This window comes from Cannabis sativa, chromosome 9, assembly GCF_029168945.1.
Source record: "Cannabis sativa cultivar Pink pepper isolate KNU-18-1 chromosome 9, ASM2916894v1, whole genome shotgun sequence".
NCBI classification, from domain to species: domain Eukaryota; kingdom Viridiplantae; phylum Streptophyta; class Magnoliopsida; order Rosales; family Cannabaceae; genus Cannabis; species Cannabis sativa.
Window position 1 is genome coordinate 338,963 of NC_083609.1, and position 24,141 is coordinate 363,103.

At 30.1% G+C, this 24,141-nt stretch overlaps 1 protein-coding gene across 1 annotated transcript; it reads right to left on the minus strand.

Moving 5' to 3' along the window:
* Positions 1-2,262: 2,262 nt before the first annotated feature.
* Positions 2,263-4,329, minus strand: LOC115723450 (transcription factor MYB14). The gene is made up of 3 exons (XM_030652938.2): positions 4,017-4,329; positions 3,591-3,720; positions 2,263-3,075 (listed from the first exon to the last, which is right to left on the minus strand). Exons 1-3 carry the CDS (start codon positions 4,147-4,149, stop codon positions 2,535-2,537), a joined length of 804 nt encoding a protein of 267 aa, XP_030508798.2. The 5' UTR covers positions 4,150-4,329; the 3' UTR covers positions 2,263-2,534.
* Between the last annotated feature and the right edge of the window lie 19,812 nt (positions 4,330-24,141).

Consider the following 24,141-nt stretch of genomic DNA (forward strand, 5'->3'; position numbering starts at 1 on the left):
CTTAATCCATTTATTATTAATGATCTTAATCTATATCCCGGGTATACGTGGGCTAGGCATATGCCTAGGGCCCAGCTAGTGTAGGGGCCTAAATTTTTCTCCCCTTTTAAAATTATAATTTTTATTAATAATTTTGAAAAATACAATCTTTTTTTTCTAAATAAGGATCCAAAAGTATTTTTTTTTTCATATATCCCACTATATTTCAGGGTTGACCTTAGATTTCTCTAATTTTCTCTTAATAGGGGAAAATGAGAATAGAGTGACACTTATCTCTTAAGGATCACTACTAATATATATCTTCATAGCTAATTTATTAATTTTAAGTATTTCTAACAAATAAAATTAAGAAAAAAAACGACAATGTATAATCATATATTTTTGGGAAGTTTCGAGGAATATAACATATATGATACATTACTTGAAAATACTTTAAGGATGTGGATATATATATACGACCTTGCATTAATTCAAATATATATTCAATTCAACTTTAATATTCCTTGTATATATAAAAAGACCAAATAATAAAAATCCAAAATAAGAAGAAGAAAAAAAAAAAAGGGTTGGATCTATATGCATGCATTATTAGAATAATTATGATATGTTGCTTTCATGGGTCTATATGCACGATTGATAAGTACTCATTTTGATTTTTCCTAAATCCTCATTGTTATTTAATTGGTTAGTAGCTACATATTGAAATACCATTTTAATTGGTGAACAAAATTCATTTTTTATAAAATGATGATGATCAACATTCAACACTATATATAAACAAAATATCATATACTTTTCAATCATAAAATAGTGCATTGTGAAAAACAATAATAATAAAGAGAAGACTTATTATAAAAATCATATGAGAACTCAACTAGCTAGATTGTGTGCAATAATATAACCTATCATTATCTTATATAAAAAATGGATAATTCCCCCCCAAAAAAATTGTCTTCTATCTATTTAAAATTTTTTTTTTCTAACCTAAGTGGGAGGATTTTTCTAATAGAAGACATTTTTTTTTTTTGGAATTATCCCTCTTTTTAAACATAATTATAGGTTATAACTTATATTATCAATCAATATGATGTTCTCCATCATAGAGATATGTATTAAATATAAATAAAAATGAAATAGGATTTGTCCTTTTGAATATATATGACTCTAGTGAGTTTTATCCTCCAAATTTTTCTTTATTATTAAATTTTTTCATGAAAATTATATATAAAAAAAGGCGGACTCTACAATTACATTCTACTCATTTTTTAACCAATTTATTGATATAGCACTAACATAATACGTTGATCTGGCTTTGTTTAAGAGTCCAGAATAAAAAATACATAAATAACAGTTTAATAATACATTATGATAATATGTATATGTATTCTTAGAGTTAATAATGCAAGCCGCACCCTGAGCATAAATAAATTAAGTCTGTGTCTAGGACCCACCAGCCCAAAGGCCTATTAAAGTTCAGGACTGATCTTGTGCTAATATTTGTATGTTTAATGTCAATAAATTAGATTTTATGTTGCTTAAAGTTGTTAAATAAATCCGCATATTGCAACTATACTTGGAATTGATGACCACAATATATATAATTTGGAAATATTTGTAATAATTTGTATAATTTTAGGGAGAATTTTTGTAAAAACAAAAAATTGTAAAACTCTACCAAGATCATACCCATATATATAGTAGTTCACTACAGAAATAAGAATCTTATTTAATGATAAGCATATTTTTTTTATAAATATACATAAAAATATTTAAGAAAAGTAATTGGGGTTTAATCGATATATATTTCTAAGTAATAAAGTTTTTCTTTTGTCAAATTTTGACAAATTATTTTTTTTTTATAATAATTATTTTTCATGAAATTTTTATTATTTATTCGTGAAAAAAAAAACAATCTAAGGTTGATTGATCATGGTGATTGCTGAATACATATTTCATTTATGTTATATAATATATAAAAATTAAATCAAAAGTAATATACTAAATGAGCACTTAATTTTTTTTTTGACAAAGAGCACTTAATTAATTCTAGTATTTTCAATTAATTCCACACATATTAACCATAAATTTCATAATTAAAATAAGAAATGAAAAAAATTCGAAACAATTATATAAACTAATTATAAATTAAATACATGTGACAAAAACAAATAATTAATTTTCTAATTCTAACTACTAGGTACGATAAGTACTTATATATATTACACTAAATTTACTTTACACAAATATTTGAACAAGTCAATGTAGATAATCTTTTATTTGGTTATTGTCTTCTCATTAAAAATGCCTACAAATATTATTGTGTACTAATTCCAAAAATAAAAATTATCTTAATCTCTTACAAAATGAAAGACTTAGGCAAATATGTAGCTTTTCTGGTCAAGTAGTGTAGAATGTTTCATTTTGCGATAGAAGCCACGTGGCAACATGCAATTGGTCAAATGATCTGCAAAATTACCGTTACTGCCCCGCGTCCGACATTAGAAAATTTTGGATCCAAAATTAAACTCTCCTATTCAAAATTCTGGCAATTCTGTTGAGCCACCAGCTTTAATGAAAATGTCATACCAAAACTCCATATCATATTCATCATTATTATTATTATTAGTATTATTATTCACGAACAATAATGACTCATCATCGTGATGATCGTGACCGTCAAAACTAGACACCACTTGATCCAACGGCCAGATCATGCTCTCATCATCAATAATAATATTAGTACAACTTCCAGCAGATGATGATGAGACTTGATTATTACTATTATCTTCTTCTTCTTCTTCCTCATCCTTAATTACGACAATCTCTTTATTGTCGTTTTGGTGTAATAATTCAGCCGTGACACTTGAAAAATCACTATCACTACTACTACTACTACAACTAGTAGTAGTACTTTGATGTTGGTCAGTATGATCAATACGCTGTCGTTTTGAAGATGATGATGATAAGTTATTACTATTATTATTATTTAAGAGCCTTTTCTTCAAGTGTGTATGCCATACATTTTTAATTTCATTATCAGTTCTTCCCGGTAATCTAGCTGCGATTGCTGACCATCTGAAATTAAAATAAATAAATTAATTTCTGAATATTTCAAAATATTCTAATTAATAATATATAATATTGCATGGTTGTAATTATGCATATTGTATTTTTGGCACTATATATATACCGAATCTTTTGTTAGCTATATCCCCATATAATCAACTTTTACTTGGTATTTTATTAATTTTTGTTTTTGATTTAATTTTTGTTTTTTTAATGTAAGCCTAGTTGCATATATATAAAGTCAAAAATGTTATTCTAATAATTAGTTTGAGAAAGAGAAATAGTAAAACATCTTTTTGACCTGGAAATTAATTCTACCCCACCATTAAAAAATATCTAAAAACACTTTAATTATTTTCCCCAAACATGTTTTGTTTTTTTATTGACTCTTATTTCTAAATTGATTGGATTAAGATATGGCATATAAATTAATAGACCAATAAAAAAAGAGAAAAGTGGAAGATGTAAGTGGGCGGCTAATTAATCCATATTATAACATGATATAATTAATTATAATTAATTACCTATTGCCAAGCATTTGGTGTAAGTTGATAATGGTTTGTTCTTCTTCTGCTGTGAAATTTCCTCTTTTGATATCTGGGCGTAAGTAATTAATCCACCTCAGTCTACAACTCTTCCCACATCTTAAAAGCCCTAATAATATTATCACAAAATATAAAAATAATTAATTAAATAACTTTAAAACAGTTAAGCATTTTCTTTTATAACAATTAATAGAATCAAACTCTATTTTTTTTTCATCAAAAAATTTTGTGAAAACGGTTGTTTGCTTTCAGGTTGGGCAATAAGGGTCGGAGAAGGGCAAAGACAATCACTCATTTGTGAAATCAGTATTCTTAAGACCAAAGAGTCGATTGGAGGTGGTAAAAAAAAGAACATATAGTAAAATAAAAAATTGAAAGATTTGGTTGAAATTGTTAGATACGTACCGGCTTGTTTAGGGAGAGCACGCCAATTTGCATGGCCAAATATTTTGACATAATTGATGAGAATTTGATCTTCTTCAGGTGTCCATGGCCCTTTCTTCAACCCCATCTTCTCACAACAAGGAGCTCTTCCCATGATCTTGATGATCTTCAATATAGATATATAGAATTATTAATTAATTGATTTATATAAATAGGTAGGTAGCTCTGTTTGGATATTGATATGTGAGCTTGAACTTTTTTGTGAGGGTTGTGTGGTGTATTTATAATCGAAGAGAGTAGTGGTGGACAAGGCAATAATGATGTATAATTAAATTGATTACTTATTATATATTGTTAAGTTCATTGGTCAAATTGAGGAGAAAAATATATGTAGGCACTTTCCACGAAGGATCACTCTCTTTCTGTGTAAATTAATGAAGATAATTAGTGATTAATTAAATGTAATAATGATATATTATAATTTATTGATTAATGAATTGAAGATTGGGGTTTGGAGACTATTATTTGATGTGATCATGTGTACAGTTTTTTGTCTTGTAGTAAATTAACTAGTAAAACATGAGTGTGTATATATATATATCCGTGTTCGTGTTCTTGGAGTGTTCTACTATAATATTATAGAGCAGTGCTATTGGTTCGTGTTTCCATATTAGTGACGTATACACTGCTAAAGCTCAATATTAGTCAAAAGCGGTCCCAGTCGAGTTAATAGATCAACCCACACGGAGTCAAATTAACTACGACACTAGATCTAGATGTAAGTGTAGCTTACAAACTCAACAAGGGTGGATCACTTCGGTCCGGGAAATATTGTTTGTCATAGGAGTGTAAATAGATAAGGTCAGATCTGATTCGGCCATAATTCGACCTGATCTAAATCAAGTAAGGATTTGTTCCGCCCCACCTTACAAGATGAGATACTCGATCGATTCAGGTTTGACCCGACTTATTCGGATCGAACCCGACCTCACTTATATATATATATCTAAGCTTATAATTTTATATCTATTTTAGTTTTGTATTAGTATTATTTAATACAATGCTATGTTTGTTATTGACTTGTATTAATAGATTGTGTAAAGTTATAATATATTTTCAATAAATTCGACCCCAACACCAACTACGGGTCAGGTTCGGGTCTAGGTCCCAGTCCGGGTCTCGGATCCTGGGTTTAGCACCCGATTTTGGGTCTGGATCCGAGTTCGGGCCCTGGTTCTGGAAACCGGTCTTGGGTCCGGGTCCGGGTCTGGTTTGGGTTTCGGGTCCGAGTTCGGGTCCAGGTCCAGTCCGGGGTCTCGGGTTCAAGTTCGAGTCCTGTTCGGGTCCCGGTTCCGGGTTCGAGTCTTGGGTCACGGGTTCGGGTCAGGGTCAGGGTCTCGGGTTTGGGTCCAGGTCCGAGTCTGGGTACGAGTCCAGGTTTGGGTTTGGTCCGAGTCTGAGTTTGGATTTGGGTCCACGCTCTTGTTCGAGTTTGGGTTTGGGTTTGAGTATTGGGTCTGTGTCTGGCGTTCTGGGTCCGGGTTCGGGTTTGCCAGGTTCGGGTCCCGGGTTTGAGTCCATATCTAGGTTTGGGTTCTGGGTCTCAGGTTCTAGGACCTGAACCGGGTCCCGGTCCGAGTTCCGAGTCCCAACCTAGGTATCGAGTCCAGGTCCCAGTCTCGATCTCAATCCAAGGTCGGGTTCGGGTCTAAGTCCCGGGTTTGGGTCCCAGGTCGGGTCCGAGTTCGAGTCCCGAGTTTAGGTCTTAGGTCTGGGTCCGAGTCCCGTGTTAGGTCCGGGTTTGGGTCCGAGTCCGGGTCCGGGCCTGGGTCTCGGGTTCAAGTCCAGGTCCAAGTTTGGATCTTGGGTGAGTTCGGTTCGGGTCCCAGGTCCCAAGGGGTCAGAGATCGGAGTTTGAGTATTAAATTAGTTATTTTTTAATATATTGAAACTGGATCGAATCATATCTGATCCAGAAAAAAATTAGGCAGGGCGGAGCAGAAATGATTCGAGATCCAATAAGTATTCGAATGTTTTGAATTAGAAGTGATTCGTCAGATCGAAGCTCCTACCCGCTCTAACCAAATGAATCGTTTTACATCCCCAACTGTTTGGCCCAGAAGGCGAAAGGTCTATTAGGATTTAGGATTCATCCGGATACATTGAAGAGACTAGACTGTAGATATCATCTTACGTGGCATCCTCGAGATGCAGGCCCCGCCATGTCAGGTTAGGTATTTTGTCCCCTAAGTCAGACCCAGGGAGAGCGCACACCACCAAAAGGAAACCACATTTTTGTTGGATATTATTTTACCAGGATCTTAGATCTACTCACAAGTATGTTTATTAACATCCTAAATATGAACTTTCTAAAACGATAAATTAAACACATATAAAGTTTAAGAAACCTTACATTGGGTGCAGCGGAATTATAATGACTCCTTCCGTTCAGATCTCTAACCCTTGATTCCTTTCTGTAGCAGAGTATTATCAAGATCTGAACCTGGATCTTCTTCTCTGAATTCTTGATGCTGAATCTCCTTTGCTGTTGATCTTTCTTCACAATCTTCCTCACTATGATTGAGGTATGGCTTGATGTGTGTGGGCACTACTCTAATCACTAAGAGAGGTTCGAAATTTTGAGGAAGAAAAGAGAGAGAGAGTGGCGGCTAGAGAAGAGAGTGGAGGCTCAGGTTTTTCTGATTCAGAAAGTGTAATTTTCCTGAAGCCTTCACTATCTATTTATAGCATTCCTTCTAGGGTTTGACTTGAATTATATGGCATTAAAATAATGAAAAAATCATTTAAAAAAGATAACATAAGTGGCCGGCCCTAGGCTAGGTGGACTGGGCCTTGATTTTTGCAATTTTGCAATTTTACCACTTTTGTATCTGATTTTCTCAAAAATGCCAATTTCCTAATTCAATCATTTAAATGCCAATTCTAACTATTTAATAACTATAAATAATTATTAAATAATATTGTCATTTATCATATTTATTAATTGCACCATACAAAGTATCACAATTAACAAATATGCCCCTGTTAACTCTTTCTTTACAATTTCGCCCTTACTTAGTGAAAATTTCACAAATAGACATAGTCTAATTTGTGAATTATAATTGATTAATCAAAACCAATTACATGAGTCTTACAAGCAATATTATCTCAACTAGTGGGGGGACCATGGGTCTATATAACGAGCTTCCAATAAGTAGATCAAGAATTTAGCACTAAAATTCACTAACTTATTAATTCTTCGTTGAATTCACGCATAAAACTTAGAATTGCACTCTCAGTATATAGAATGCTCTATATGTTCCACCATATAGACACATCATTAGTTATCCATTGTTATAATCCTAATTTGATCAATGATCCTCTATATGAATGATCTACATAGTAAAGGGATTAAATTACCGTAACACCCTACCATGTATTTTATCCTTAAAACACTTGACCCCGTATAAATGATATTTCAGCTTATGTGAAATGAGATCTCCACCATTTATTTTCGTTTGGCCAAGCTCGAAGGAAATCATCCTTTGCTTACTATTCGCCAGATAGAAGCTATAGATTCCGTGTTTATGCTAGCGCTCCCACTCAATTGCACTACCGTGTTCCCAAAATGTACGTATCATCCTGACCTAAAAGTAGGCTTAACTAACAAATCAAAGAACACGAATAGCCTTTCAAGATTGAGCCTAATCATAACAGGATTAAGATCATTTGATCTAGGATCAACTTGGCGATATTGACTTGAATAGATTTTACGGTAACTTTAATTAAATCTAATTCAAAGTTCAATATCGGTCCCTTCCGATGCATACTCCATGCATCCAACCCGAGCTTTACTTTAACCAATGTTGGAAAGAACATAGTATTTCTCCAAATACAAGTAAACTCTTGTTGTAGATTATCATATCAGTAAAACCCTGTGTCTGATAAATCTAGGAAACTTTATTCACATAGTCATGTTTACTTTCCAATGTGATGACAGCACAATAAACATGATCAAGTATGTGAAAAGGGTTTAAGATGAATTTATAAATCAATTAGACAAGCAATTGATAAAGTGAGCCAAAACATACACAAATGAATGAAAAATACTTCTGTTTCTTTATTGATGTTGAATAAAATAGATTACATTGAAACGGAGTTTTATTTAGGGCATAAAACCTAACAAACTCCCACTTGCACTAATATAAAACTAATTAGTACATATCAATTAATCCTAAATTCTGACGGTGCTTTTCAAAGGCTGTCACGGCCAAGACTTTGGTAAATGGATCAGCTAGGTTGTCCTCTGTGTCAACTTTCTCAACTAGTACGTCCCCTCTTGCCACGTATTCTACGATAATGTGATACTTCCTTTCAATGTGTTTGCTTCTCTTGTGGCTTCGAGGTTCTTTCTTGTTTGCTATTGCTCCATTGTTATCACGAGTAGTACCGAGAGGCTTTTCCATTCCAGAACAACTCCTATGCTTTGGTGAAGAACTTTCTTAGCCGGACAAGTTCTTTTGCGGCTTCGAACTGCTGCTATGTATTCGGCTTCCATAGTTGAGTCCGATATTGCGGTTTGTTTAGCACTTCTCCAAACCATCGCTCCACCCCCAAGAGTAAACACCATCCCGGATGTTGATTTCTGTCTTCAAGACTTGCACGGAAATGCGAATCGGTGTAGCCTATGGGATTTAAAGCACCACCCTTGTAGACTAACACAAGATTCCTTGTACTCTTTAAGTATTTCGGAATATACTTAAGCGCATTCCAATGTTCTTGTCTGGATTAGGCTGATACTGCTCACGATTCCAACAGCATAACAGATGTCAGGTCTAGTGCATAACATTGCATACATTAGACTTCCAACTGCAGAGGCATAGGGAATTTTCGCCATGTCCTCTATCTGCGAGGATCGGTCGGTGGTTGTTCCTTAGATAGACGAATACCATATCTAGAAGGCATGTTTGCCCCATTGGTGTTGCTCATGGAGAATCTCTCTAAGACTTTGTCTATGTAGGTCGTTTGAGAGAGAGCAAGAGATCCGTTCTTCGGTTTCTTATAATGCGAATACCAAGAACATAGGCTGCTTCACCCAAATCTTTCATATCGAATTGAGTGTTGAGCCATTCCTTAATGTGAGTCATTTTCTTGACATTGTTTCCAATGATCAAAATGTCATCAACATAAAGGACCAGGAATACTACTATTTGGTCTTCCTTGAGTTGGTAAACACAAGGTTCATCTTCATTCTGAAGAAAGCCATAGGTTTTGATGATTTCATCAAACCTCTTGTTCCATGAGCGAGAAGCTTGCTTAAGTCCATAGATAGACCTGTTTAACTTGCAAACTTTCTTTTCTTGCCCAGGAAGAACATAACCTTACGGTTGCTCCATATAGATGGTTTCTTCAAGTACCCCATTAAGGAAGGCGAGTCTTGACATCCATTTGCCAGATTTCATAATCGAAAGCAGCAGCTATGGAGAGAAGAATTCGGATGGATTTGAGCATGGCAACAGGACTAAAAGTTTCCTCATAGTCCACGCCTTCTCTTTGGGTATAACCCTTGGCTACAAGTCTAGCTTTGAAAGTTTCGACTTCGCCTCCAGCTCCTCTTTTCTTCTTGTAAACCCACTTGCATCCTATCGGATGATAGTCGTCAGGTGCGTCTACATATTCCCAGACTTTGTTCTTTTTCATGGAATCCATTTCGAATCCATTCGGGTGACCATCGTTTCCGTTGCGGACTAGCCATTGCTGTTTATAGGTTAATGGATCGTCATCAATACCGTCACCTACGACCATATTGATTTCACCATCCAAGCCATAACGAGCAGGTTTTGTTGAAACTCTCCCACTACGACGAGGTATGGTTGTCTTCTGAACAGAAACTTTAGTAGTAGATCTCTCAGTTTGTTCAACTGAGGGAGTGGGATCGTCTTCTTCACGAGTGGAAGAGGACGGAACATTGGAAGGACTTATATCTGATAGCAATTCCTCTAGAACAACTTTACTTTTCGGTTTGTAGTCTTTAATATAGTTCTCTTCAAGGAAAGTAGCATTTGTAGAAACAAACACTTTATTATCCTTGTGACTATAAAATAGTCCACCCCTAGTCTCTTTAGAATTTCCAACAAACATGCATACTTCGGTACGTGATTCAAGTTTGCCTTCTTTCTTTCTTAAGACATGAGCGGGGCACCCCCAAATTACGTAATGGCGCAAACTAGGTGTTCGACCATTCCAAAGTTCGACGGGTGTCTTAGGGACTGCTTTAGATGGAACAACATTTAAAATGTCATTTGCCATACCGTATAGCATATCCCCGAGAAGGACGTAGACGAGTTGAATAACTCGGCATAGACCTAACCATTTCCAAAAGAGTGCGATTTCTTCTTTACGCAACTCCATTTTGTTGTGGAGTAGGCTGGGGCGGTGTATTGGGATTCAATTCCAAGTTCAATTAAATGATCTTTGAACCGCATATCCATATATTCTCCACCCCTATCGGTTCGCAAGATCTTTAATGATTTACCTAATTGGTTTTGGGCCAAAGCATGAAATTCTTGAAACTTTTCAAACGTTTCGATTTCTTTTGCATTAGGTAAAGAAAACTATATCTAGAGAAATCGTCAATGAAAGTGACAAAATACTCATAACCACCTCGGGCTTTGACATTCAAAGGTCCGCGAGACATCGGAATGCACTAACCCTAGAGGGATTTTGGCACGCTCTCCCTTTGCAGAGAAAGAACGTTTAGTCATTTTTCCTTCTAGGCGGGACTCGCATGCCGGCGGTTCACCTAGGACGACATTTTTTAATGGACCGTCTTTGGTGAGCCTATTGAGTCTATCAAAGCCTATATGACCTAAACGTAAATGCCATAGATAAGTTTGATCATCATTATCAATCTCTTTTCTTTTTAGGTTTCTAGGTCTAGCTACCTTTGAAAAGTTCACTATTTAGTGAGATTTGAGTACTCGGTCTTAAAACATAAAGCCACTTGTTCCATTATAGCAACACATATTTGAAATCCATTACGAGAAATTGAACAATTTGTACTCGAAAAATTCAATATATAAGATTGTGTTTGCAAACATGAGACACTAATCGGGTTTCTACTAAAGTTTGGAATAAATAAAACATTTTCTAAAATTAAAAATCTTTGTTGAAACTTGATGCGGGCTTTTCCTCTAGCTTTCGACCGATACTAATTCACCATTGCCAACTTTAAGCCGTAACTCTCCCGGAAGTAGATTTTCCTGGGTTTCAAGCAAGCTGCAGTGAAGAACATACATGGTTAGTAGACCCGGAATCAACAATCCGGATGGATTTGTCGTTCTCTAAAACACATGATTCAAAGACAAAAGCATTACCTTCGTTTGAATTGTTTAGAAGCACAGGACATCGTTCTTCATGATGACCCTTTCCATTACAATTCGAACATAGAAGATTATGTCCGATAATTGTACTTGAAGAAGCGGTTGCTAGATCCTTCATACCTAGTCCTTTTCCTTTGATTGTTGATTGCAAACCCGGGGGACCCATTGCAATCAAGTTCCGTTCATGGGCTCGTAATTCGTTTCGAGCTTGTCCATGTCGGAGGAGTTAGAATTGTTGATCATATAAGAGATAACAAATTCATTATACTCGGAGGAAGACTATTAAGGATAAGTTGGACCCATTGTTCTCTTGATAAATCAATTCCCGGTAGATTTGCCTTTTGGAATTTCGTATTCATCATCAACAGTGCGAGTTAATGCAACTACCAGGATGCATTTTCACACTATAGAGTTCTTTTGCTAAGATAGTAACTAAGAGAGGATCGGGGTGTGGGTTATTCATAATGACACTACAACACATCAATAAAACAGAAGTAAGGTTTTGGCTCATAAATTCATACACAATTTAGAAAATAACAAGTAATTACATATGTTATAGAAATACTAAATCTAACATAGTTTATTTTCCAAGGTATTTCAACAACCGACACGAGTGTCCGTTTAGGCGAGAGTCAAAGCATCATTCATTGAATAGAGTTGTCGGCTCATCTAAAATGATAAACATTCTAGCAACCTTTTATTCGATCAAGATTTGAATTCGGCGTTGTCCCGTTTAGGCGAGAGTCAAGGCAATTCTATCTTATGAGCTTCCACCATTGTTTCATAACTTGCAAGTCAAGTATGGTCGCCACCATTAGGGTGATCTATACCATACAAAACACTTACAAACTACTTATCATGCGAGGTTAAACGGTGCGAAATTGCTAATGAACGTTCCTCCATTAGGGAGGATTACTCACTAAAACAAACACGGTGTAAAACCCACAATGGAGATCGAATGTCTCTTGATTAAAAGCTCATTATTTAAAAAAAATATATATATGTATTTTGTATAATCATAATATTCGATATTATAATAATGAAAAATTACAAATTAAAGTTGGTTTAATTAAAATCAACTTTAATTAATTTTCAATTATTATTTAAATTTGAAAAATAAATTCAAATAAATATCGAATAAGTTCCATAATATAATAATGAAAAATTAAAAATCAAAATTGATTTAAATAAAAAATCAACTTTAATTAATTTTCAATTATTAATTAAATTCAAAAATTTGAATTTTAAATGGAACAAATTTGAAAATATCTTGTTTAAGTTGTTTTAGAAAGAATCTAAAAAATCAACTTAAATATCTTTCAAATCAGATTTAATTAAATTCAAAATTAAGTTGTAACCACTTAATTTTGTAGATATTTTAAGTTAAATATTCAAAAAAGATATTAACTTAAAAATATCTAAGATATTCCATTTTAAGTTAATATTTGAAAAATATCAACTTAAAAAATATCTAAAGAATCTTAATAACCAATTCCTAAAATTCCTCAACTTAATTTAAAATTTTGAATTCAAAAGATATTCAGATTTAAGTTGGTTAGTTATGTATAACTAAATATCAACTTAAATAGGAATATTTAATAAAAAAATTTAAAATAAGTTCCAGAAAGAATCTAGATGGTTATAATTCTATATTTAATTAAATACAAGAAAATACATATAGTTTAGCTTAGAATATTAAATTCTTTAAACTATGATTTTCTAAATTAATTTCAAAATAAATGAAATTAATTATGTTGCTAATTCAATTTTAATTAGGTTAAACTAGTGTAATTAACCCTAGTACAGTCATTCAAATCAGGCAAATGGGCCTTCACAATTGGGGTAGTTTGTGTGAGGGGGTGCTGGGTTCAGTATGTCGTACCCACTTCTATGGCTCCCAACTCTCACACAAGGCCCAAAAGAGAGGAATTTAACCTTAATAAGAACAACTGTTATTAATTGAATAGGCCCAAAAACTAAATGGGCCTAAATAAATCCTATCAATAATTATGATAATTTATTTTAGCAACATTAACCTATATGCATCTATAATAAAATTAAACACATAGGCTCACACAGGCACACTTTGGATGGGTCCTATCATGTTGCTAGGTCATACACAGATGAAAGAAGATTGTAAATTATACCTGTTACAAATTATTATCTTGACCAAGGGAGCCATCAGATCATTAGATCTGGCAAAAGGTAACCATGGCTATTTGCAATCAAGTAATAATAGGTTTTGAAAACTTACACATAAGTTAAAACACATACTCCTGCAACAGGGTTAGCTGGATAGTTGGAAGTAGGTTTTTTTTTTTTTTTTTTTTTTTTTTTTTTTTTTTTTAATAAATTTCGAATAAATAAATAATTAAATAAAAATTTAATATTAAAAAAAATTTCGGAATTAAAAAATAAATTTCGAAAATTTAAAAAAATTTAAAAAAAATTAAACCTACTTTTTATCTTATATCTATTTAAAATTACATGATTATAATTATCTTATTTTAAATAAGGTCAAAATATCTTTTAAAATATTTATAAAAACTGACCTTAAATTTAAAAAAAATAAAATATAATCAAATTTAAAAATAAGATAGGTTTTTAAGCAAAAAGATAAATACTAATCCTATTCGAATTCAAATTACACTAATATCTTGAATTAATTTAAAAAAAAATAAAATTAATTCAAAATGATAATTAGAATTGAATTAGGAATAGTATTAGTATATATACAAAACCATACAAAAATTTGGAAGTTAATTCCATGAAAAGGTATGAAAAATTGAAGAAAAAGGGAAAAAACCGAAACTGTACGGACAGTTCTGCGATCGCAGAAAATTTCAAGATGTACCGATTTTGTCAAATCTTCAAAAATCATAACTAATTCAAATAAAATCCAAATTGAGTTCTGTAAAAGGCTAACTTGCTTAATTTTTTCCATACTATCCAATAAAAATAATTACAGAATCGAAATCAGAATTATTTATCACGAAAATTTAACAAACATCAATCATTCATCAAATAACACTCAATACAACATGATACCATCCAAAGAACATACAAACAATCGTTTTAAAGTCCAAATTTCATGTAAGTAAATCAATTACCATGGCTCTGAGGCCAGTTGTTGGATATTATTTTACCAGGATCTTAGATCTACTCACAAGTATGTTTATTAACATCCTAAATATGAACTTTCTAAAACGATAAATTAAACACATATAAAGTTTAAGAAACCTTACATTGGGTGCAGCGGAATTATAATGACTCCTTCCGTTCAGATCTCTAACCCTTGATTCCTTTCTGTAGCAGAGTATTATCAAGATCTGAACCTGGATCTTCTTCTCTGAATTCTTGATGCTGAATCTCCTTTGCTGTTGATCTTTCTTCACAATCTTCCTCACTATGATTGAGGTATGGCTTGATGTGTGTGGGCACTACTCTAATCACTAAGAGAGGTTCGAAATTTTGAGGAAGAAAAGAGAGAGAGAGTGGCGGCTAGAGAAGAGAGTGGAGGCTCAGGTTTTTCTGATTCAGAAAGTGTAATTTTCCCCGAAGCCTTCACTATCTATTTATAGCATTCCTTCTAGGGTTTGACTTGAATTATATGGCATGAAAATAATGAAAAAATCATTTAAAAAAGATAACATAAGTGGCCGGCCCTAGGCTAGGTGGATTTGGGCCTTGATTTTTGCAATTTTGCAATTTTACCACTTTTGTATACGATTTTCTCAAAAATGCCAATTTCCTAATTCAATCATTTAAATGCCAATTCTAACTATTTAATAACTATAAATAATTATTAAATAATATTGTCATTTATCATATTTATTAATTGCACCATACAAAGTATCACAATTAACAAATATGCCCCTGTTAACTCTTTCTTTACAATTTCGCCCTTACTTAGTGAAAATTTCACAAATAGACATAGTCTAATTTGTGAATTATAATTGATTAATCAAAACCAATTACATGAGTCTTACAAGCAATATTATCTCAACTAGTGGGGGGACCATGGGTCTATATAACTCGAGCTTCCAATAAGTAGATCAAGAATTTAGCACTAAAATTCACTAACTTATTAATTCTTCGTTGAATCCACGCATAGAACTTAGAATTGCACTCTCAGTATATAGAATGCTCTATATGTTCCACCATATAGACACATCATTAGTTATCCATTGTTATAATCCTAATTTGATCAATGATCCTCTATATGAATGATCTACATAGTAAAGGGATTAAATTACCGTAACACCCTACCATGTATTTTATCCTTAAAACACTTGACCCCGTATAAATGATATTTCAGCTTATGTGAAATGAGATCTCCACCATTTATTTTCGTTTGGCCAAGCTCGAAGGAAATCATCCTTTGCTTACTATTTGCCAGATAGAAGCTATAGATTCCATGTTTATGCTAGCGCTCCCACTCAATTGCACTACCGTGTTCCCAAAATGTACGTATCACCCTGACCTAAAAGTAGGCTTAACTAACAAATCAAAGAACACGAATAGCCTTTCAAGATTGAGCCTAATCATAACAGGATTAAGATCATTTGATCTAGGATCAACTTGGCGATATTGACTTGAATAGATTTTACGGTAACTTTAATTAAATCTAATTCAAAGTTCAATATCGGTCCCTTCCGATGCATACTCCATGCATCCAACCTGAGCTTTACTTTAACCAATGTTCTGGAAAGAACATAGTATTTCTCCAAATACAAGTAAACTCTTGTTGTAGATTATCATATCAGTAAAACCCTGTGTCTGATAAATCTAGGAAACTTTATTCACATAGTCATGTTTACTTTCCAATGTGATGACAGCACAATAAACATGATCAAGTATGTGAAAAGGGTTTAAGATGAATTTATAAATCAATTAGACAAGCAATTGATAAAGTGAGCCAAAACATACACAAATGAATGAAAAATACTTCTGTTTCTTTATTGATGTTGAATAAAATAGATTACATTGAAACGGAGTTTTATTTAGGGCATAAAACCTAACAATTTTTGTCCAACGTCATATTCTCTGACATTCTCGGTACCAACACAGCAACGCACGACATGTGACATCATCAATCAGTCCCCACTTGTACGGACGACCGTTATCTTGTGAATTGGATCTCATCCAATTGGTTTAAAATTAATATATATTGTATTTTACTTTATTAGTGGGCCTAGCTGACATCTCTAAACCCTATCAGGTTTGGGTTCACCCATACCCGATTCTAACCTATAAATAGAACATTATATCTTTATGCAAAGGGTTGGAAAATATTTCTGCTTTAAGAATTAGGATTTTTTCAGCTAGAGCAAAAACACTTGTATAAAAATACTTTGATGTTATTCTAGCTCAATAATATTGACTTGTGAATTAAGACTCATTAACGTCTCAACTACGTAATAATACTTGTTTTTCTAATTTATTTTTTTACTTATTTATTTTATAATCATATTGACAAATAATATATAAAAGAAATGAAATTGTAAAAAAAATACTAATTAGATCCCTGAATTAATTAGGTCGTCCTAGGCACAAGCCAAATTCACTTATGCTGAGGGCCAAGCCTGCTCTAAGGAAAACTCTTTCTCATGTCTTAGTTGCAATTTTATTGTTACAGTTCATAAAATGGTTATTAAACATATCCTTAAAATACACTAAACTTTTTGAGATTAAAAAAATCCTTCTACTAATCTTGTAACAATCTATTAACCTTTGTTAACCACTTGAGGCCACTTGAGGCTAGCTCAAGTGACCATAGGTGGGTGTGTGTGTTGAAAATTCTGGGTTCGAGTCTCAAGTAAAACATAGTTGTAATATATAAACGCTTAAATAATAATAAAAAAAAAAATAAAAACCTCTGTTAATTATCCTAAAAAAAAATTATAAAATATGCATCATTTCACACACAAATTAACTAATGCAATGCTACAAATATATATATATATATATATATATATATATATATTTTAATATATATTTCGCAATATTATATATTATATATATTTGTTAAACTTTAATTTTCATATAGCTAACGAATGAATTAGAATTGGAATTGGGCAATTAATATGTAATAATTATAAGTATATATATATATACTAGATGAGAGAGTTACGTGACGAGCCACGTAAATATTAGTTTTATATAAGTTCTAGTAGTTTTTGTTTAAGAATTCAATATCTAAGCAACAACAATAACGTGGCGAGCCACGTAAATATTAATTTTATATAAGTTCTAGTAGTTTTTGTTTTATATGGTAGATAGATCTATTTAAGTTTTTCATATTTGTAAAGATTATAAATCTAACTTTTAATTTTTTTTTATTTGAGATTTTGAATTGTTTTGATTTATTTGTTTATGAATTTATTGAAATACTTGAATATTTATTTGTTCTGATTTGTAGTTTTATGTTTCTAGAAAAAAAAAGTATTTTTTAATATAGAGTTTAAATTTTATATTGATGATTGTTAATGAAATTAGTCTGTAGCTTTATGTTTCTAGAAAAAAAAGTATTAATTTTATATAGAGTTTAAATTTAAATTTATATAAACATATTTATTTTTAAAAAGAGTTATTCATAAAAAAAAAAAAAATCGCATAAAAACATAAATAAACTTAAAAAATTATCAAGTCTATGGTGGCTTAAATTTTTGCAGAAACTATATATTTGTCGACCTAATTCATCTTAGGAAAATTCTACAATGCACCTCCTTAAAATGGATATATTGATGCACCCCTATCTGTTTTAGCATCTGAAATAATTTTTTAGTCAAATTTTTTCTCATGGTCATGTATGTTATAGTTATTTAAGACATCTTGCAAAATTTTAAGAAATTTGGAAAAGTTTAACACGCCGAAAATTATGTTCAAACAGTATGTTGCACCCGTGACTATTTTATTTTATAGTCGTGTAAAATAGACTGTTTGAACATTGTTTTCTATATTGTAAATTATTCCGAATTTTTCAAAATTTTGTAGGATATCTTAAATAGCTATAAGGTACATGAATATGAAAAAAAATTAGACTAAAAATTTTTTCTGGATGCCGAAACAAGTTAAGGGTGCATCAAAATAAGAAGAAAGTAAAATTGAAATTAATCAAATCAACCCAACAATAAGAAGAAAGTAGATTAACAAACACGTAAGCTTCAATAATTTAACAACATACAAAGTAAAATTTGAAATTAAGAATAATAAAAAGAAAATTAAAAGAGAGAATTGATAACAACGATGAGAGGTGGAGGTTAGGATGCATTTGACGTGAAGGAATGTGAAGTGATTCAACTAACAACGATATATGTACATAATTATATATCTTTATATAAACGATTACGAACCCGTGACTCTTAGTTATACATATATAACATTGTTACATGTATATATTAATATAATTTCAAAATAAATATTTGTAGCCAAAAGAACGATGATTTCAATGATCGAAAAGAATAAAAACAAAAAACAAAAACAGAAATTAAAAATTGGGTAATTAATTATGTATTGGGAGCAAACCATCATCTTCCACGAGTAATCTGATATTTTACAATTGGCTTCATATAGGTCATGGCTCTGGCTTCACAATCAACACTCATCCACGCGTTGAATTCCTCTCTACTGTTTCCCAACACCAACTTCGAATCTTTTATACCCTAAAAACCTATACCGGAGTGCAAAGCTATAATTGCGTTTGTTTGTTGATCGTTATAAATTAAAGCTAGAGAATTAAATTTAATAATTTGGGGATATATGGTTTGTTAGAGAGATATATGGCTAAGATAATTTTTTTTAATTTAAAAAAAAAAATGTTTAATTTTTTGGATTTAATTATTGGGTTTATTTGTTAACGGGAGATCAAACCTATTAACATCGTTAAATTTAACAGAATATTATAAGGTATATTCTGTTAAACCAAGAAATGCCGTTAGATAGGCACTTTTAATATATAAAGATATATTTATATATATAGTCAAATTGGCTACACAACAACAACTTGTTATAACCTAACTAATATAATTGATGACATAGATATTTGTGGTGATCAATGATCATCAGCTTATTATTCATTCATTCACTAAGGCTCCGTTTGGGAGAGCTTTTTAAAAAGCTAAAATTACTTTTGGAAAAAATTATGAGTTAATATGTGTTTGGTAAAATTTAAAAAATAGTTTTTTCAAAAATTTAAGTGAAATTTATAGCTTTTAGGAAAAGTTGGCCCACCTTAGCTTTGGGATTTTAGCTTTTAAGGGAAGCTACAATTTTGGTTTAATGAATTTTTCACTTACCAATTAATTTTAGGGTTTCTTACATTCTTTCAATCTCACCCTTATTCAAAAAAAAAAAAAAAATCTCCGATCAAAATCTACTCAACAGTCATCTTATTATTATTATTATTATTATTATTATTATTATTATTATTAGTAAAAGTCTAATTTATTATTTTATTATATAAATATTTAAAAGAATTAAATATTATAAGAAAAAAATTATTGTAATTTATAATATAATAAATAATATTTATAAAAATATTAATATGTATAAAATTATTTAAATAAATTAGATAACAAATGTCATACCTATTTTAGTAATTATATATTTAACAACTATTTAATTATTTAGTTTACCAAATACTTATATACAACTTTTTCAACTCACAGCTGTTTTAAAATTACATTTACTAAACACTCAGTAGCTTTTTCTCACAGCACAACTACAGCTGCTTTTTCTCACAGCACAGCTACAACTGTTTTTCCCACAGCACAGGTGTGCCAAACTGGCCCTAAAATCAATTCTTCAAATTAATCATCTCATTACAATTTGCAAATTAAACAAAATTAAAGTCAAAGATGTACGAAAGGCCAAATGCATTTTTATTATTACAATATATATTATATATATATATATATATATCTTTCTTTCTCTCTCTCTTTGTTGTTATTATTATTATAAATAGGGCATGAGAAAAAACTCACACTATGTTCAAAAGTAGTTATTTGAATTGACTATGGCTTTCTTTTAATGTTGAATTAGGCCTCAGTCAATATTTGAATAAATCCATACTAATCAAGTACTTGAGTGTATATATTATTAAGTGAGTGATCGATTAAGATAATTATAATCTTAATTAATTAAACATTAATTTATTACAAGACTAAGTAAGAAGTATTAATTAAGTTGGATTAAGAGGAAAAAGGATAGTCTAATAATGTTGTTGTGGAGATTGATTGTTTAAACGTGTTGGGCCCCGCTCTTCTACTTGTCCCACATTAGTATGATATTGTTCGTTTTTTTGAGCATCTTCCTAAAAGGCCTGATACTAATAGAGTAGTGTTCATCCTTATATACCCATAATTCTTCCCATTCCTAGCCAATGTGGGACTTTGGTTGCATTCCCAACAAAACGTGGTTCAAACAATGAGAAAAAGCTTTGTTCACATGGTGTCGGATTTTTTATTAATGATATTGTATAAGTTGATTTTATCGAGTTAAACAATGTGTTTTTTGTTTAGCAATCTACAAACAAAATTTTTTACTTTAAAAGAATTTTAAAAATTATTTACAAAAACGTAAATTTAAATACTTATATTAAAATAAGAGCGTAGTTATAAAAATTTAATAATTAATATATATATTTGGAAAAAAAAAATTAAGTGGGATCAACATATAATGGGGCGATAGAAAAAAAAAATATTTTTAAATATATAATTTTAAAAAAAAAAAAAAATTGGCTCTAGACACAAACCTAACATGCTTATCCACAGGCCCCCCAGGATTAGGGATCAAGTAACCCTATGCTAGTCTCCATCTAATGTGATATTGTTTATCATCTATAATACACAAATATATATATATATATATATATATATATCATTTATATTTAGAAGTTGAATCATATCACATAATTAATTAATACATTATAGTACATGTGGAATAAATTTAAGACTTGTGAGCTGCAATCTCATCTAAATAAAGATCAATAAATTAAGATATTTCAGTATTGTTGCTATATTATTTCAACTAATATTTAACATCTTGCAATAAAAATTTTGTATATGGTGATCGAAATATAAAATCTTTGCAAAACTAATTGATTATAATTATTATTAGGACTTCTCGTATTATTAATTAATGAGTTTGAAATTCAAATATATGTGTCAGTATGGTATGAACACACATATTTAAATTTAAAAAAAAAATTAATATTATAAATATTTGTATATATATATATATATTTTATTGCATCTAATCACAGTGCATGCAGACTATTTCATATTATATTTTTCATATATAGTGATCACTATCATTATATCATATATATCGATCTTGAAAAAATAGACACAGAAATGATTAATTAATATTGATCATCATCATTATGATCTTAAGTACGTACTCATGAGAAATGTTCAAACCGTGATTATATTCAATAATTAAATAATAACATATTTATATATAATATATATTTATGGGAAAGAATAAGAACAAAGAGGAAACGTTCACTCTTGACTACTTCTATGATTATATATATAATATATATTTACGTAATTTTTAGATTTATAATCTTTTGACCGATTATTAAGTCAATATGTATATGTATATTTTATATGTATAAGCGTGTGTCTTTATGTTATCATGTGATATACATATATATAAAATATGAACAATAAAAACCCTAGGTTATTATTACATATGTATATATTTATAATATAAATATAACGAGTTAAATATTATTTTAAATTTTGTGTAGTTTTGGAAAAATAATTAAATGAACCCTCTATTTTATTAAATGACAAAATAGATCTTATATTTTTTAACATGATATAAATAAGACCATAAATTAATTTTTTTGTCAAAAAAAACTTAATAATAACTTGATTTAGAGGTGTTAATAAAATTATGATTACATTTTCTTCTTCTGTTCGTGTTAGGAATTGTTTTCCAATTAGTTATATTATAAAAAATTGTCAAAAATTGAGCTCAAAGCCCTATTTTTATAATTTTAAAAAATACAGAGTCCATTTTATCATTTATTAAAACATAGGGGCTAAAAAAGTATTTATCCTATATATAGCAGGTCTAGAATTTAAGAGTAATTTACGACATAAATACTTAAGTTTAACTCTCTTAATTAGTTTACTTTTTGATAATAATAATATATAAGTTATATTTCTGGAATTGCTGTAAATACTTGACGGTTGAGTGTAAAGTTATTATTCACATTTAAATTAATTTTTAAATAAAAAATAAAATTTAATAATCAATCAAAGACTCTCTTGTGGTCATTAAGTTGAAATTAATATCTAAGTATTTATAAAAATTCTAAAAATATATAATTTAAGTATTATTATAGTAAAAATAAATATTTATGTATCCTACATAATGTTTTTAAGTTAATAAAAGAAAGTTAATAATTTTTTTTTTATATGGGAGAGGTCGTACTTATTATATATATATATATATATATTCTTTTACTATAAATAATTATTGGAAAATCTACAATAATTAACGTGGTCCATTATATATAAGGAAGGAGACATAGCTAATAGCTATGCTTGGTGGTTAATTTATACAAAATTAAAAATTTATACATATTATTAATTATTATACCATATGCAAGGCAATTGGATCTAGATGTTACACGTCTTCTTTTACTCGATCTTTTTGAAATTAAATTATATAAACATATTAAGAGAATAATTAAAATAAATAAATAATTAGCAAAACATCCTACTATTTACTTAATTAATTGATTTTTATAATATTGAATGAGTACGTACGATTTATTTTTATTTTCCAAGAAAAGATTTTGCCTCTTATATATATAGTGTTATATCCAGCCGTCCATTTAAATATATATGTATATAAAAAAATTATATTATATTCTAATATCCCTCGTGCGAAAAAGATATATTTATAATAAACACATCACATATATAAATTATTATTATATATATACAAATCAATGTATTATAGTATATATCTGATTGAAAGTTTCATCATGCATCGATCTTGCATATTAATTTGACTACGTAACATATTTAGCCTCTATAAATTATATAAAATATTTTTATTAATTATAATTTAATCACTTAATCAATTAATTAATTAATATGACAACTGACTAAATATAAATATCTGGAATATACGAATATTTATTAGATCAGATATAGCTTTTGTCTATAAACGACCTACCTAGTTTATTAGTTTGTGTATACGTCAATTCATTGGTTAATAATTAATTAATTATTTAATATCATTTTCAAAGAGAACAAAATTGACAACAGCACATGCATGTCCAATATATATATAATTATATAAGGTAATTTTATGGTGTATCCCTAATAATAATGAGTTTTGATAAATTATCTATCTATTTCGATTTTCGTGTGAGATTTTTAGTCTCTTTTTTTTTTTTATTTATTTTTTATAATTGCATAAATTATAATTATTTAAGACTATTTATAAATTTTGTACCGTTTAATAATATTTATGTATTTTATTACACACGATTATATTTTTTTTATACGCGTATGTAATAATTAAGTGCATGTTTGACATCATAACTAAAAAAACTATTTTTTGTTTTTAAAAACAGATTATTGTTTTTTGAAAATAATTTGGCTTGTTTTGCCTTGTTTTTTGAAAACAGTTTTCGGAAAACAAAGTTACAAAACAACAAAATGTTGTCTTCTGTTTTAAAAATCAATTTACTTTTGGTCAATATTGTTTTTAAAAAACACTAACCAAACATGACT